Source organism: Mesocricetus auratus, unplaced genomic scaffold (assembly GCF_017639785.1).
Source record: "Mesocricetus auratus isolate SY011 unplaced genomic scaffold, BCM_Maur_2.0 Super-Scaffold_100001, whole genome shotgun sequence".
NCBI lineage: Eukaryota > Metazoa > Chordata > Mammalia > Rodentia > Cricetidae > Mesocricetus > Mesocricetus auratus.
Window position 1 is genome coordinate 6,709,239 of NW_024429187.1, and position 16,821 is coordinate 6,726,059.

Below are 16,821 nucleotides of genomic sequence, written 5' to 3' on the forward strand. Positions count from 1 at the left end.
TTTCTAAGTGCCATTAGTGGCACATGAGACATCTTTGATCCCCAGCAGCACACAAAGCCACTGAGAGACACACAGCGAAGGCCTGCATTCCTCTTCCTTGAGGAATGGCTTTCACAAACTGATTTTCACACAGTACTAGAACCGAAGGGAGAGTTCTGCCTTCCCCTCACCCCAGGACAGTCACTGGGCTCAAACCCCCACATCACAGCTTCTTACTGACTTCCTCACTGGCCCCTTCTCCTTGGTCAGATGTACAGACTGGGAGTGTGTAAGTAGTGTCAACAGAGTCAGAGCTTCGGCTAACAAACTGATTAATAGTAAAAGGCAACTCTTGCTATGCTGTCAGCCCAGACATAGGGCGGGACCACATTTTCATGCTTCTCCCTGTCTGCATATCCTGGAGGATAATTTATCTCCCAGTCTTTAATGTGATACTTGGGACAACAAACAGGGGTTGCTTTGGTTAGGTCCAACGGTGAGAGTGAAGGGTATATTAGCTATTTCTGCCTCCGTAAAATGAAGAGACACCCCCCCCCAATCTGAGGGAAATGAACGATGGATGTGTGGTTTAAAAAGAGCCGGCAGCTGAATAAGTTTAAGACTGAGTGGCTCCTAGCTTCCGAGCAAGTTTCTGCTACTGATTTCAAATGAGAATTATTGTTAATAGGAATAAAGTTATTATCGGCATGAATCACAGACACTGAAACCTGTTAACTTAATAATGTTGCCAATGTGTCATTAATCTTTAGTGAGGCGATATTAATATATCGCCTAATCCAAAAAAAGGCTGTGGTGTCTTGAAAGCTTGAAATCATTTCTGCTTCTGCCTCAAGTTCTGCAATCCTCCCCCTTTTAAAATTTTAAATACTTTTATTTCACACAAGCCTCTGAGTATTCAGAAGTAATTGCTGTCAATAGAGATTCATTCTCACCTTTGAGTGGCCCTAATGCCAAATGGCAACCTTGTCAGCCTTAATATCAACATATTTTAAATATATGTCTTGGACCTGAAGGTCAATAATTGCTACTAAATTTAAAATATGGAATTCTGGGATGTTTTATTCCTTGTACTTTGATTGCCTTTGTGCCAGTGATTATTTTATCTGGAGGCAAAATCTAGTCTAAACCTGTCCTAATGGAAGTTCCAAACCGGAGACGATGTTCTAACATTTTCTTTCAATTTCTAGCAAAACATCACTCTATATAAGGTTGGTACATATATAGTTTTTAACAAGATACTTAGTAAAGTGTCAGACTGATGTTCTGGGTAATAGTAATAAGATTTGACATTTGCGTTGAGTTAGGGCAACCACCCTGCCACATGCTAAGAAGTTCAAGGTTACTTAATCATCTTTCTATCGCTGGAATCTTAGACATGCATTTATCTTAAAGACAACGTCTCGGTGTACAGCCGGGTATCCGGGCTAGCCTTGAACTCACCATATATCCCAGGCTGGCATTGAACCAACAGCAATCCTCCTGCTTCAGCCTCCCTAATGCAGTGGGGTTATATACGTGAGTCATTGCACTAGCTGCTAAGTCTCTGATGTGTGATAGTCACAGTGGCTGTGCAGACTTCCTGTGAGGATAACATGAGACGTTCAGAAGCCAGGTTGGTGACACGGTTCAGCTGGTCAGGCACTTATCACTGACGCTGAAAGTCTGAGTGTGATCTCAGGAACCTACGTGGCAACAGGTGAGAACTAACTCCTGGACATTGCCTTTGACCCCACCCCCACCCCAGGTCACGGCAAACACACCTCTTCCCCATCAAGTAAATGTAGATATTTGGGACCCATCTTTAAGAAGCTGTGGCGAACAATAAATAATCAGTACATGCTTGAAGGTTTTTTCTCCAGTAAACTGGGCATTTATTTCCTTAAAAATTAGCTTACCAACTTTTTCTTTACTTATATAGCCCAGTCATGTTCCTTTAAATAACACCCCACCCATAAAAAGATAGTTCATTGGTGTGTGTGTGTGTTTAGAGGGAGGGAGAGAGAGAGAGAGAGAGAGAGAGAGAGAGAGAGAGAGAGAGAGAGAGAGAGAGAGAGAGAGAGAGAGAGAGAGAAGAGTGAAAAGTGGGTGGGCACTGCCCTAGAAGTGCGGGAGGGGACAAAAGCAGGTAATGCGGGGTGTGACTAAAACCAAATTTACCAAAATGGGTTGCATTTACGTCAAAATACAAAATATAGAACCTTTCACAGAAAAGACTCAAACTGGGTGGAGAGAAATACAAGTTGCTGCTTCCCATGAAGACAAGGAGTTAGTAACTCGTACTCTTGGCGCAGAAGGTTTTGGGGCTAGCTATGTAGCTATGGACTGCTTAGTAGCTCGGTACCCATTATGTCCTCAGGCCTAGGTGCCTTTCTGGCAGTGGCCATTCTGGCAGTGGCCATGGAAGGGAAGAAGGCTTCTGCTGTGTCTGTTTTGAAGCCTGCTGCTACTTGTACAACCAGGAGTGCTTTCTTGGTCTGCGCAGTTACGGCGCGCTGTTTGGACCAGGGTTTAGCAAACCTTTCTGCAAGAGATCGGGTGGTAACCATGTCCACACAGGGGGTTTTGGCAGCTTTCAGTTCTGCCACCTTTGCATCTGAGCGGCCACAGATAGAACAAACCAACGGCCATGGCAGTGCTCTGATAAAGCTTTATTTGCAGGCAAGCTGTTTTTTCCCCCATCTCTATCATTCTGTGATTGATGTATGCAACTCAGGCATTAGCTTTCTAAGCTCTAAATTGGGTTTGGGGTAGCCGTCAGGAATGTCCTGAGTTTGTTCAAAGACTTTTTTTAGTTTTTCAAGATAGGGTTTCTCTGTAGCTTTGGAGTCCTGGAACTAGCTCTTGTAGACCAGGCTGGTCTTGAACTCACAGAGATCCGCCTTCCTCTGCCTCCTGAGTGCTGGGATTAAAGGCGTGCACCACCACCGCCCGATTGTTCAAAGACTTTTATAGCCACCTCTTCCCACTCCATTTATAACTTGATGTTTGACCACTGTCACATTGGCTAAAATCACACGTATCTAGGAAAGACACCCTGGTCTTCGTGTTTTCTCTTTGATTTCCTCCTGGCATAAGGACAGACTCCCTGAAGAGTAATATGAGAGTGGGAAGAGAATCGCTTACTCGTCAGTGAGAGTTAGTGAAGATGGAAGGCGGTCAGCTGGTTAGAGGTGCTTTCTAAAGGTTTAATTGGGAGGTGGGGAATCTTTCATTAAAGGGAGTTCGGGAATTGCGGAGATTCTAAGCTTCAGGGCTGTGCACTCTGAGCTACCATCTGTGCTTTGGCCCGTCGTGGACAGTCCAAGGAGATGATCCCACCCAGGGTCTCCTCAACTGAGTTTCAGCTTGACCCTGCTGAGCTCTCAGAACCAGGGGCCGCATTGTTCGGGAGGTAGGGCAAAGGCTCAGGATGTGTTTGAAAGAGCCTGCAAGGGTGCTGTGACTCGTATGTGGGATGTGTCCCCTGAAGATCATGTGTTTGAAAACCCTGGTCTTCAGATGGTGGCATTGTTCGGGAAGGTTGTAGAAGCTTCAGAGGCTGGTTTCCTGGTTTCCTAGAGCTGGCCTCAGTGCCCGTCTGTGGACTGTGGCCCGCCTAGTGCTGTCGGTCCTTCCACACCGCAACAGACCCCATCCCTTCAAACCGAGCCCAGATGAACCCTTCCTTCCTCAAGTTGCTTTGCGGAAAGTGACTCATACAGGATGCCCTTGGTGTGCGTCGGCGGGCTGTCTTCCCTACCTGCACGAGGCACATTCTGTATACGAGCTGGAAGCTGAAGAGAGGCAAAAGGGTGGAGAGGACAAGTTCCGTGGTGTCTTCCTCCTGGAGTTCCCTGCGGCGTCTACAGCGTTGTCCCATGGCAAGGTCTGACGGACCTGCTCCATCCCGCCCGAGGTGGCAGTACCACAGGCAGCGTTTTCTCAGGGCTTTGAGCAATGTGCCAGCGACTGTCAGGAGCGAGACACCTGCAAAGCATCGAAGACAGCAGTGTGTGTTAGCTCAGACGTAGCTCATCAAGACCTGACAAGCCCAGGGACAAGGGGTGGTCAAAGCGGGCTAGAAGGCTTCCACCCCTGAGGACTGGGATTCAAAGGCACGCTGACCGGACAGCTTTGTGATGACCAGCCCAGGGTGCCTGACAGCCGGTGTAAAAAATGAAAAAAGGTAAGATCAAGGGGACACATTAGAAAAGGAATGACAAGGTACAACGGCAGAGCAGGGAATTTCAGAGTCTCTAAGAAGTGCCTAACGTCAGTCATTAATGAATAAGAGAACCCGAGCTTTCTTTTACATCCTTACTCAGGACCCAGGACTGTTCTGTAAAATATAAATAACCCTCATTTTCCTTGGCAGGTAGCGCTTGGTTCTTGTATTTTGACACAGAGATGAAGGCAAATGTATTCTTTTCTTTGACTTTACTCTTGAATTCCAGACATAAAATTAAATGTTGTACTCTTTAAATGCCTTTATGAATGTTGACAGTGTTACTAAACCACCAGGTTGTATTAGTTGACTTTTCCAGGACTGATTTCCCTCCGTGTTGGTATGGAGGATGCCTTAGCATCAGAAATGTCATATTGCCTCAGATGGCAACAGTTGCCTAGTCCCAGTTATCTGAACCTCACTCTTGTTTCTTTTATGATGTTTAGATTTTACTTTTTTTGTTTGTTTGTTTCTCTTAGGAGTTCCTGCAACTATGACAAGGAAAATACCCATATTGTGTAGTCTAGCTGTGCCATCTTGATTGTGACTTTCACCAGACAAATCCTTCCATAAATTATAGACACCAAATTTTGGTTACAGGAAAAACAGGACAATACGCATGAAAACATCTGAGTTTCTCTCAGCAAGTCAGTCAGAGGCACTCAAAATACAATTCTGGTGTCATTTCATTGTGTCCAACTTTCCTATAGGAGAATCCTACGAAGGAAGAATTCTAACCAGATTCATTTAGATGCCACAAAGTATTGGCTGTTATATTTAAATAAAGAGCATCTATCAACATCTCTTTTTATGGCTATAAAGTTGGCTATATTGATTCCCCATCTGATCTTTTCCATAGCTCTTATAATAGGCTGATTATGTCAGTCTTTGATTAATTGAGGAGCTGGGGGCCTGGTAATTGAATGTGCACCCTTTCTTCACCCCAAGTCACTGAATCAAATCCAGCCCAAATTGGTAGTGACCAAGAATGATTATACTTGTGGCTCTCTGGTGGCCTCTGGGAAGTATCTTTAGGTCACATGGAAGAGCATTGGGATAACTGCTGACAGGAGAGCTGCTCAGATCCACGGTCCTTGTCACTGCTTCCTGACCACTGTTCCCGAGCACAGAAGAAGGCTCAGCATTGGCCTAAGGAGACAGAAGCATGCCGGTGCTGCAGGACTCGTGTCCTCTAGAGAAGAAGTAACATGGAAAGGGCTTCACTGTCACAGCCTGAACTGTTCCATCATGAGGTGTCCCTAGCTGTCTCAGTGAGGTGTAAGCAGAATGAGGACTGGGTGTCAGATGGTGAAGTCTAGAGGTGAACTTTGGGCAATCCTGGGCTAAGTGACTTAACCTTGACATTTTGCTATAGCTTTGCTTGTGTCGCTCCTCAACGCATACTCTGCTTGTCCTGGCTAGTTTTATGTCAACCTGACACAATCTAGAGTCTTTTGGGAAGAGGGAACCTCAATTGAGATAATGCCCCTCACTGGCCTATGGAGTATTTTCTTGATTGATGATTGATGTGGGAGAGCCCAGCTCCCTGTGGGGTGGCACAAACCCCTGGGCTTGTGGTCTGAGTGCTGTAGGAAGACAGCCTGGGAAAACCATCAAGAGCAATCCAGTAAGCAGTGCTCCTCCATGGTCTCTGCCTCGGTTCCTGCTTCCAGGTTCCTGCTCTGAATTCCGTCAGCGATGGAGCGCTATGAAGACATGTAAGCTGAAATAAACCCTTGCTTCCCCAATTCACTTTTGGTTACAGGGTATTCTCACAGAAGCAACTGTAACTAAAACACTGATCATTTCTTGAAAACAAAACAAGACAAAACTGATGGGAGATGCCATTCTGTAAATCTGTCTCTCTTATTGGTTGTTGAATAAAGCACTGTAGGCCAATAGGGAAACAAGATAGGTGGGACTAGGAGTCGAGGAGGACTCTGGGAAGGAGAAACACAGGGAGTCACGATGTAGCCACCATAGGGGTAAGAAGTCCGGACCCTTTCTCCAGTAAGAGAAATACTTAGATTAACAATTATGGAGTAAATACTTAAGTCGGAGATAGCCAGTAAGAAACCAAACAAATGGCCAACAGCTTCATAATTAACACAGCGTCCTGTGAGTTATTTAGGGGTTCAGACAACGTAGCAGGGCCCAGGCAGATGGCAGGGAAGACTTCACCCTACACAAAACAAAACAGTGCTATGTAGACAACAGGGTTATTATGGTGATTCACTTTGATCCAAATGACTCTAGGTTTTCAGACGGTCTTTATCATTAAATGATGATTATTTGTAGGAGGCAAGTCATCGATTTTTTTAATATCTTTTAGAGATATTTTCTTTACTTTTCTCACAAGTGGTCACAGAGACATTGTAAGTAGTCAACTCCTTGCAAGTCTATGATGAAAATGCAATGGATCGATATGACAGAAACCTACTAGGCCATGGCATGTAGGGGTTTTTGAGGTGTTGACGTATGAACTGAGGACTGATGAGTAAGCAACGTCACCGGGAGGAAACCAGCCAGGCAGATGAGGAAGTAGAAGTGAGCTGGGACAATGTGGCAGCCATAAAGGCTCTGAGGCTGGAGGACCTAAGGAGAAGAATGTGGTGAGAAGACAAAGTCCAGTGCTTATTAGAGGCCAGACTACACAGATGAAGATTATACCCTCCAAAGGTTTGGAGGCCAGGCTGCACAGACGAAGATAGCAATGTATAGTCCACCCTCTGAAGGCTTGGAACCCGGACTACACAGAGGAAGACTGTACCCTCTGAAGGGTTGGAGTCCACACTGCACAGTCGGTGGGAGGAACATATAATTCACACTTGGAAGGGTTGGAAACCCCTAAGAGGTTGTAAGTAGAAGAGAGATAGCATATAGCTCCCATTTTTAAAAGCTACTCTGGAGCCTTGGAACACTCAGCCCTAAATGGGATGTCTCCATCAAATCTGTCTCCTTGGAGCTCAGGGAACCCAGTAGAAGAGGAGGTGGGAGGAGTTTAAGAGCCAGAGGGAATGAAGGACACCAGGAGAACAAGGCCCTCTGAATGAGCAGGAGCAAAGCTCATATGAACTTAGAGACCGAGGCAGCTCACACAGGGCCTGCACAGGTCTGCACCAACTCCTCCGTGTGTGTATTATGGCTTCTAGTCTAGAGGTTTTATGGGATTCCTGAGTGTGCTGTGAGCGAGTGGGTCTCTGATTCTTGTGCCTTCTTTTGTTTTTGTTTTTTTTTGTATTGTTCAATTTTGATGTGATAATTTTTGTTTTACCTTATATTTTATTTTGCTATATAGTTTTTAAATGAACTTTTAAAAAATGCTAACCTGGGGCCTGTTTTGCGTCTCCTTCATAGAAGGCTCACTTACATGTATGTAAATTTCAGCTTGGTTCTTAGAACTGAAAAATAGTAAAAGAAAAAGTAACCCTTGAGCCTGATGGCTGATGGATTTCTGGGGATGAGATGGGGAAGCCAGACAGTAGAGAGTGGTGATGTGGATAGGACAGTAGTGGCAGAAGAGACCATTAGAAAGAATGGACTGTGTCTTCAGCAACCAACAGAATCTTCTGACGGTAAGGAAGTGGGAAGAAACAAGAAGATGGAGGATGGCCATGTTTCCCGGAAACAGTTGCTTGTTGGTGACTTATTGGGAAGGATAAAGGAGGTTAGCATGGGTTGGACAATGTGGTGCACGCCTTTAATTCCAGCACTTGGAAGACAAAGGGAGGTGGATTTTTGGGAGTTCAAGGGCATTCTGGTCTAGATAGAGAGCTTCAGGCCAGCCAGGCCTACACAGTATGATGAGAGAGAAAGAAAGATACACAAAGGCAGAGATAGAGGAAGAGACAGTGAGGGAGAAAGTGGTGCATTTGCAGCTGGGTGAGCTAGGAGTTGGGTTGGGATCACTTTTGAGACACTGCTAAGTAACTAAGTCTAAAAGTCAAGTAAAAAGTGAGGATGAGCTTCTCAAGACTGGGAGAGAGGTGGACGTGGAGCTGAGAGGCCTGTGGGGACCACTAAAGGCTCCGGCTTGGGGACATTGGAAGACAGGCATGAAGAGAGAAGAGGCCTGGCTCTTGAAAGGACTCCTAGGCCTCAGTTATCATCGGGCTACCAAAGTGGGGAAATGGGTGGGAGGATTGGAGAGGAAAGCCTCAGACAGGTGTGAGCAGTGGGTGAAAGAGGGAAGGAACAGAGCAAGAGGAGCCACTCTGAAAAAGATGCTGTTAGACGGCAACTGCCCCCATCACTGCAGTTCTCGCTGTTGAAATCACCTACGTACACAAGCTGCACCACCTCTGTGTGTTAATCCACTAGGCTTGATAGAAAGCTCACATCTGTTGTCCAAATAACTGGGCATGTCATGGAGATTCAGCCTTTAAGGAAATTCCATTGTCATTGGAATTCTTGGATTGTTTCTGTGCACCCAGAACAGAAAGGGGGAGTGAGGAAAAAGAGAGGAAAAACAAAACAAAAAACCCAACGACAACAAAAGCCTCAGTCTGGAATGAAAATTCAGGGAAGATGTGAAGTTCTGGTTTGAATGCAGGGACACACACAGCAATCGTGAACATTCTCGAATAAAACAGATGAGCCATTTTAAATGTTTTATTGTGAACCCAAGGATCGCAGCTATTACTACTACTAAAAAAAATACTTTTAGGAAGCCATTTTACTGTTCTTTGTACCTTTGAGTCCTTGGCTCTAATGTTCTACTCCTCTGACCTTGATCTAATCATGAATATCTATAGTACTTAATTATAATAAAAAAACCGCCTACATCGCACTCTCCATGGCAGAGGCATATTTTTTCTCCTTTGGTCACCTGCCAGTTCTCAAAATTATAGCAGTGGGAAGAGATGCAAATGAAGGGCCTGCTTGACAGCTGAACATAATGGAATGCACGGTCTACATTTGAAAAGTTACCTTAAGATAAAAGGTAGCATAGAAAAAAACCATTTCCTTAAGGTCACCCATGGCTTTGAATTATAGCTTGGAGAGATTTCCAATTTAGTCATCAGAGAGGAAGAAGCCAAAATAAGGATTATATCCTTTGCTGGAGAAAGATGGAGTTTTACTTCACAATCATTGGGTGATCCACCAAAGCAGAAACCACAAACAAAACCATCAAAGGAAAAGCAAAAGCATCCACTCCCACATAGCCATTGTGCAGAGGCTTTTGTGAATAAACCACTGAGGAGTATCTCCTAGGCTAATTGTATTCTTGCAGCATATGAAATTGCTGTCTTAATAATAAGCAAAGAAAGAATCACCTTAGCATATGATAAAATATGCAATTTATGGACTCCATGAGGTATGTAAGAATAGAGTTGATTGTGTAGATCTGTATGACTTGAAGATGTGTATTTCTTTACTCAGATAAACATATTTTCAAATAGGGTATTGGGAAGTCAATGGAGTCAATGGACATATGTTGAGTCATTCTTTGGAAAATGTGAAAATACAGTGTTGGATATACATGTGCTTATTTGTCAGGCTTTCTTTGTTTGCATATTTGAGACAGAGTATCACCCTGAAACCAGGCAGGTCTAAAATTTCAAATCTTGAGATTGTAGCTATGTCCCATGCTAGTGCTCTCTCTCTCTCTCTCTCTCTCTCTCTCTGTCTCTCTGTCATAGTGCTTGAGTATGGAACCCAGGGTCATGTATAGGCAATTAAAAGTACCACTGAGATAACCCCTCCTGCTATGTATATGTATTTGTGTCTATGTGAGCATCCACAAAAAACATGAGATTGCTTGGTTATTTTAGATATTCCAGAAAAATGCCAAGATAGATTCCAAATCAAAGGCTCTCCTGGTGGGAGCTGTCTTTCTGTATATGTTTCTCTTATTGGTTGATGAATAAAACACTGTTTGACCAATATCCAGACAGGAAGGATAGGCAGGGCTACTAGAGGAAGGAGTGAGGAGAGATAGGGAGGCCTCTAGCTTGACTTTTGTCAACATTTGCAGGGTTTTGGTCATAAGAAATCATCTCAGCCTTTTGTGTCCTTGCTCTGCACTCTGGTGAATAACAAACCCTGAGCCTTTTCCACATTGAGTACATGAGGCACAGGAGTCTCATTACGGCTCTGAAAGGACAGTTTGAACAAATTGGCAAGTACAGTGGAAATGGTAAGTTTAGGGCCTGCCAGGAGCAGAGATGCAGTGTATGGATCCCAGTCTGCAAAGTAGAAATGCTACCTTTCCCACCTTCTTCACAGGCGCGCGATAGAAATAAAGTCACAGGACTGAGTGATGCTGGTGAGTGGGTGACACTGGAGAAAGATTCTGCTGAGTGGCACTGATGGGTGGCAGGACACTGGTGAGTGACACTGGAGAATGATTAATATGAGTGACACTGGAGAATGACTCATCTGAGTGACAATGACGGGTGGCAGGACACCGGTGAGTGACATTAGTAAATAATACAACTCATGATGTTTTTGCTGCTGGTGACCATGCAGCTGAGCAGGAGAGGCAGGGAACATGTCAGGAAGAAGGCAGGGTTAAGTAAGACTAACAGAAAGACTGATCAAGGGAACAATAGAAATTTGCACAGTTCAAGACGCAATGAAGGTAACATACAAAATCAATGTCAAAGATAAGGAATGACTTGATAGTAATATAGACAGGAGGTGTGTTCAGTCTTAACAATCTATCCAAATATAATTTCCAGTGGTTTAGAGGTATAAAGTCAAAAGACAGAACATAAAAACAAAAAGAAAACATGGATGGATTTTACATCCCCAGCATAAAACTATCCCACCAAAGCTCAGAATCTTCAAGGAACAAAGAAGGTAGATGAATTTGATTATAAACATTAAATCCAAGAAAATATAATAGAACCATGTTGAGAAAGACAAAAGCCTGTGCATGGAAAATAACACAAGAACCAAGATTAAATTTCACACTATATATTAGAAATAATATGTAGGATTTTTATCACAGATAATGGGAGACTCCATATACTAAATATGAAAATCTTGACACTGATGAGGAGGGCCTACAAGACCAGCCTGTCTAAAGCAACTGGTTAGAAAAGACGTAAAAGAATGTAGAAAGGACTTGGAGACCAATGGCAACAAAAAGAACAGAGCAAACCCTGTGGATTTCAGCAAAGCAGTTAAGTACTAAGGATGAAGGCCATGGCCACAGAAAAGAAAGCAGTCTCTCACACGATAACCTAAGCTAGTACTTCAGGGGTCTAGAAAAATGAGAACAAATTAACCCTGATGTCAGATGAGGGAAAGATGTAGAGACAACAGAACAGAAAAAAACAATAGAAAACAAAACAAAGACCAACCAACCAAACAAAACCCAAGGAAACTAAGTTTTGCTCCTGATAATACCAGAAAAATTGACAAATCTTTATGCATCATGAAGGGGCGGGAGAGAACCAGCAATAGTCAAAATCAGAAGTGAAAGAAAGAGGAAAAACAGAAAACAAGCAAGCAAGCCAGAATTTGAGGAAACAAGTAAAAACATCACTATTCTCAGATGAAAAGATCTTAAATGCACCAAACACACACACACACACACACACACACACACACACACACACACACCTGTGAGAGCCAATAAGTACATTTAGCAAAATTCCATGCTTCATAATGATGGGGATGGAGAGACGGCTCAACGGTTGAGAGTGCTTGCTACTCTTGCAGAGGATCTGGGTTCTGTTCTGAGTCTACATGTGTGGAGGCTCAGCATGACCTCTAACTCCAGCTCCAGAGGATCCAGTTCCCTCTTCTGTCCTTTGTTGGTGTCTGCAGACACACTCACTGTGGTACTAACACCCGTTAATAATAAAAGTGAGCAAACAAGAAAGCAGCATTAGTGATCAAAGCCTGATGGCTAACTTGTGTCCTCACAATGACTGTTCTCACAGAAAGTGAAGGAGCGCTACCATGCAGAACCACACAGTGCCACTGCAGTGCCATTCACCAGGGTACACGTAAAGAGTGATGTATGTATTTAGAAATAAGTTTACCCAAGCAAGTGTGAGTACTGTACACTGAAAAATACAAAACTTTGCAAAAAGTAGTTGAAGAGGTGGAGTGCCTTAATGCTTATCAGTAATCCACCCCAACACTTGGGAAGTGAGGCCGGAGGATCAGGACTTCAGTGTTATCTTTGGCTGTGTAATGCATTCATGGCCATCTTAGGCTACATGAGATACAATTTCAGAAAAGTAAAAGTATATGAATGGATTGAAGATGATTCTAATAAATGGAAAAAGCCTGCTGGTTGTTATCTGAAAGTCTTAATATCGTTAAAATGTTAACTCAAGCCAAAGAGATCATAGCAGTGTTTGTGTGTGTGTGTGTGTATGTGAGTGTGTGTGTGTGAGTGTGTGTGTGTAAAACAGGGAAAAAGCCCTTAAACTTGTATGGAATTTCAAGTCCCTTTGAATAGTCAAAAATAGTCTGGAGAAAGGAAAGCAAATTTGAATGCCTGATATTCTCTAATTTCAAAGCACATCGCAAAGCAACAGTGATAGAAAGTGTGTGGTTCTCAAAGCCAAGTGTGATGGCACACATCTTTAATCCTAGCATTTGGGAGGCAGAGGCAGTAGATCTTTGTGAGTTAGAGGCCAGCCTGGTCTAAAAATTGAGGTCCAGGACAACCAGGGCTATTACACAAAGAAACCTGGTCTCAAACAAACAAACAAACAAACAAGAAATGGAGGGAGGGAAGAAGGGAAGGCGGGAGGAAGGAAGGGAGAAAGGAAGGAAGGAAGGAAGGAAGGGAGAAAGGAAGGAAGGAAGGAGGGAGGGAAGGAAGAAAGGAAGAAAGAGAATATTACAGTTTTGGTGCCTGGAATCAAAGAACCTGGGTATATGTTCCTAAATGATCTTCAACAGAGTACCGATATTCTACAGAAGGAAAGCGAGATGAAGAAAGTGAACAACCACATACAAAAGAATGAGGCTGGATTGTAGGAGGAAGTCTGATGCCGCCATTAAACATGTGACTTACTAAGTCTATGCCGCCATTAAACATGTGACTTACTAGAGGCGCATACAGATGAGGTAATAAAAGGGCGGTTTACCACACCGCTAACCACACCCACTTTAGGCAGGACTAAAGACGTATACGGCTGGACGTAAAGACGTATACATACGTAGGCGGAACTACGTCACTAGCCAAGCCCACTTTTGGGCATGGCTAGGGGCGTTACGGGGGGAAGGCATAAAAGACAGCGCACAGGAAGTCTCGCTCTCTTTTCCTGGAGTTCGGCTTCCGGTCCAGTCGCTAGCTGAGATCTGCTGGGCTTCTCGGGGTTTGGTATCTTGTGAGTAATTTTCTACATTAAATACTTAGCTTCACTTTCAGTAATTGTGTGTCGAGTATCGTTACAGCGTCCGTAAAGCCAACACTGGATGTCTACCTCACAGTGTAGACATTAACCTAAAATAGATTAAAGACCTAAAACCATCAACCTCTCTGAGGAAACAAGCAAAAGTTCTTTGTGGCCTTGCACTTTGTCTTGGTTCCTTGGTTCCTTGGATATGACATCCGCATCACAGACAGAGAGAGAGAGGAGAGAGAGAGAGACAGAGACAGAGACAGAGACAGAGAGACACACAGAGAGATTGATTATTAGGGTAAATGTAAAAACTTCATATCAAAGTAAGCAGTGTGAGTTAGGCAAGAAGCCGGTGTTGAATGGGAGAAACTGACTATAATTTGCACATTCAGCATATGGTCAATATTTAGGATATAACAGACTTCTGCAAGTCGACATTAAGTAGAAGCAAACGTACCAGGTTAAAAAAAATGGACAGAGGGCTTGAATAAATTATCAAACAGTACATGAAGTGGCTGATGAACATTGCCAAGATCGTGTCACTCATCATTTGGAAAATGCCAATCAAAATCATGACGAGACATCACTTCACCTTCAACCTGGCCACACTTAAAAGTAAAAGGAGAGCCAGGTGTTGGTGACGCACACCTTTAATCCCAGCAGCAGCAGGCAGATCTCTGTGAGTTTGAGGCCAGTCTAGTTTACAGAGCAAGTTCCAGGACAGGCTCCAAAGCAATACAGAGAAACCCTGTCTCGAAAAAAACAAAACAAAACAAAAAACCAAAAAAAAAAAAAAAAAGGAAAAGGAGAAAATTAGTGTTGATAAAATACGGAGAGTTGGAGAGTGTGTGAGGAATTTCTGGGTACCAAGGATGGGGGTGTGGGAGATGGGGGTGCTGAAGAAAGCAGCAGGAGGTGGACTCAGACTTGAAGAGAATAAGACCTACTTCTGGGCACATGATTCCAAGGCATAGAAGGTTCTGCACACCTGTATTCATTGCAGCAGTATTTACATTAGGTAAGAGGTGTATTCTGTTTAGCTGTCCAGGAACAGATGAGTGAATAAAAAGTGTATTTTGTGTTGAACCACATGATTGTCATTCAAGCATTTGGGTGATGAAGGATCAGTACTTCAAGATCACCCTTGAGTACATAGTGAGTCCTTTGTCAGTGTCATCTGTTTAAAATGACTGGAGTTGATATGTCAGATACACTGGACTATTGAAAATAAAGAAAATTCTGTCCTGTTACCACATGTGTGACACTTGAGGGGATCTGTTTAAAGGGAATACACCACAAAGAGACAAATACTGTACATTGATATGATACCCAAACCATAGGTTACGAAATAAAAAAAGGTAAACACATAGGTTTATGTAGAGTGTATTTTTCTTTGCCAGTCCCTTGGGCCCTGCCACGCTGTCTGAACTCCCAAATAACATACAGGACACTATATTAATTATAAAGCTGTTGGCCGTTTGCTCTGTTTCTTAATGGCTAGCTCTGACTTAAGTATTTAACCCATAATGGTTAATCTAAGTATTTCTCTTACAAGAGAAAAGGGTCCGGACTTCTTACTCCTCTGGCGGGCTACATTGTGTCTGCCTCTGCCTCTCTTTCCCAGAATCCTCCTTGACTCCTAGTCCCACCTGTCTTGCTTCCCTATTGGCCAACAGTGCTTTATTCAGCAACCAATAAGAGAGACAGATTTACAGAATGACATCTCCCATCAGGTTTACATTAAACTCATAAAACCACATAAAACCATTAATAAGTAAATTAAAACCCAGAAATGAAACTGAAAGTGGAAAGCCAGTTGCTGCCACCTTTGAGGAGTGATGGAGGAATTAGGAGGCAGGGAAGAGAGAAACTCAGTATTTTGAGAAACTTACTTTGCTATATTGTTCAGGAATGTTACTTGATGGTGAATATTGGATGCATGTAAAAGAAATCAGTAGATACTATGACTACAAAGCTAAGGCATTACTCTATTACTCTTCTTCTTCTTCTTCTTCTTCTTCTTCTTCTTCTTCTTCTTCTTCTTCTTCTTCTTCTTCTTCTTCTTCTTCTTCTTCTTCTTCTTCTTCGGAGACAGGGTTTCTCTGTTTAACAGTCCCAGCTGTCTTGGAACTTGATTTATAGACCCAGGGAACACGGAACTCACAGACATCCTCCTGCCTCTGCCTCCTAAGTGCTTGGATTAAGGGCGTGTGCTTCTACCACCCAGCTACACTTCTTAATTGAAGTACATATCACAGTCCATCAATTCGGTTCCTTTGGAGAACCTGATTAATAGAGGGAGATTGGGGAAGACTGGTCTGTGGGTGCTGAGTTACATTTAGATACAGTCTGGAAGTTCAGTGTGTTATTGTAAAGCAAGGTGACTATAGGTAACAGCCGTGTGCTGTGTGTTTTGTTTTGTTTTGTTTTGTTTTGTTGTGGCAGGGTCTCAGGTACCTCACTCTGGCTTCAAATTCGATCATGTGACTGCTGTGAGGCTGGCCTTGTACCCTCAATCCTCTCTATACCTTCCAAATGATGAAATTACAAGTGTGTACCAGCAGTCCAGTCAAAGTACATGCATTGAAAAAACTAGAAAAAAGGTTTTGAATGTTTTACTATAATGAAATGTGTTTAACTTAATTTAAACACTACAGACAAAATATGTATATCCAAATTGAAACATCACATGATACCCAACAATATGCATGCCTTATGTTTTGATGTATCCATTAAATGTAAATTTAGAAGCTGAGAGATGGTTTAGTGATTAAGAGTACTTGCTACTCTTGCAGAGAAACAGTCCTCAGGCTCCATTAGGTTTTTTACAACTGCCTGTAACTCTAGCTCCAAGGGGAGGAGCTATTTGATGCCCTCTTCTGGCCTCTTAGGGAAACTGCACTTACATGCTACCATTAAAAATTAAATATATATATATATATACATAAGTTTTAAAAAATATATACAAGATTGTATATAATCTAAAATATAAAATTACATATATGCTTTAAAATGTTTAAAAATAAATGAATTTATGATCCAGGCACAGTGGCACATACCTGTAGTCCTAGCTTTTAGGAGGTGAGGATCCTGAGTTTAAGGGCAGTGTGGCACACGCAGATAGTTCAAGGCCAAATTTGTGTACGTAATGAGACCTTGTCTCAGAAAACAAAGCAGAAAGAATCAAACTTAAAGTAAGATGAAGCAATTCACTTTCCACAAACACCTTTCTTTACTGGTGAACAATGATGACACTGAGAAGAGGATTTTAAAAAGGGTATTTAACATATGTATTCACAC

General features: G+C 42.9%; 1 protein-coding gene across 1 annotated transcript in view; it reads right to left on the bottom strand.

Moving 5' to 3' along the window:
• Nucleotides 1–16,821, bottom strand: part of Slc15a5 (solute carrier family 15 member 5) — a 102,172-nt gene that overhangs the window by 67,505 nt on the left and 17,846 nt on the right. The window contains exon 4 of the mRNA XM_040743455.1: nucleotides 3,740–3,966. Coding sequence (XP_040599389.1) covers nucleotides 3,740–3,966 — 227 coding nt within the window. The remainder of the gene's footprint in view (nucleotides 1–3,739; nucleotides 3,967–16,821) is intronic.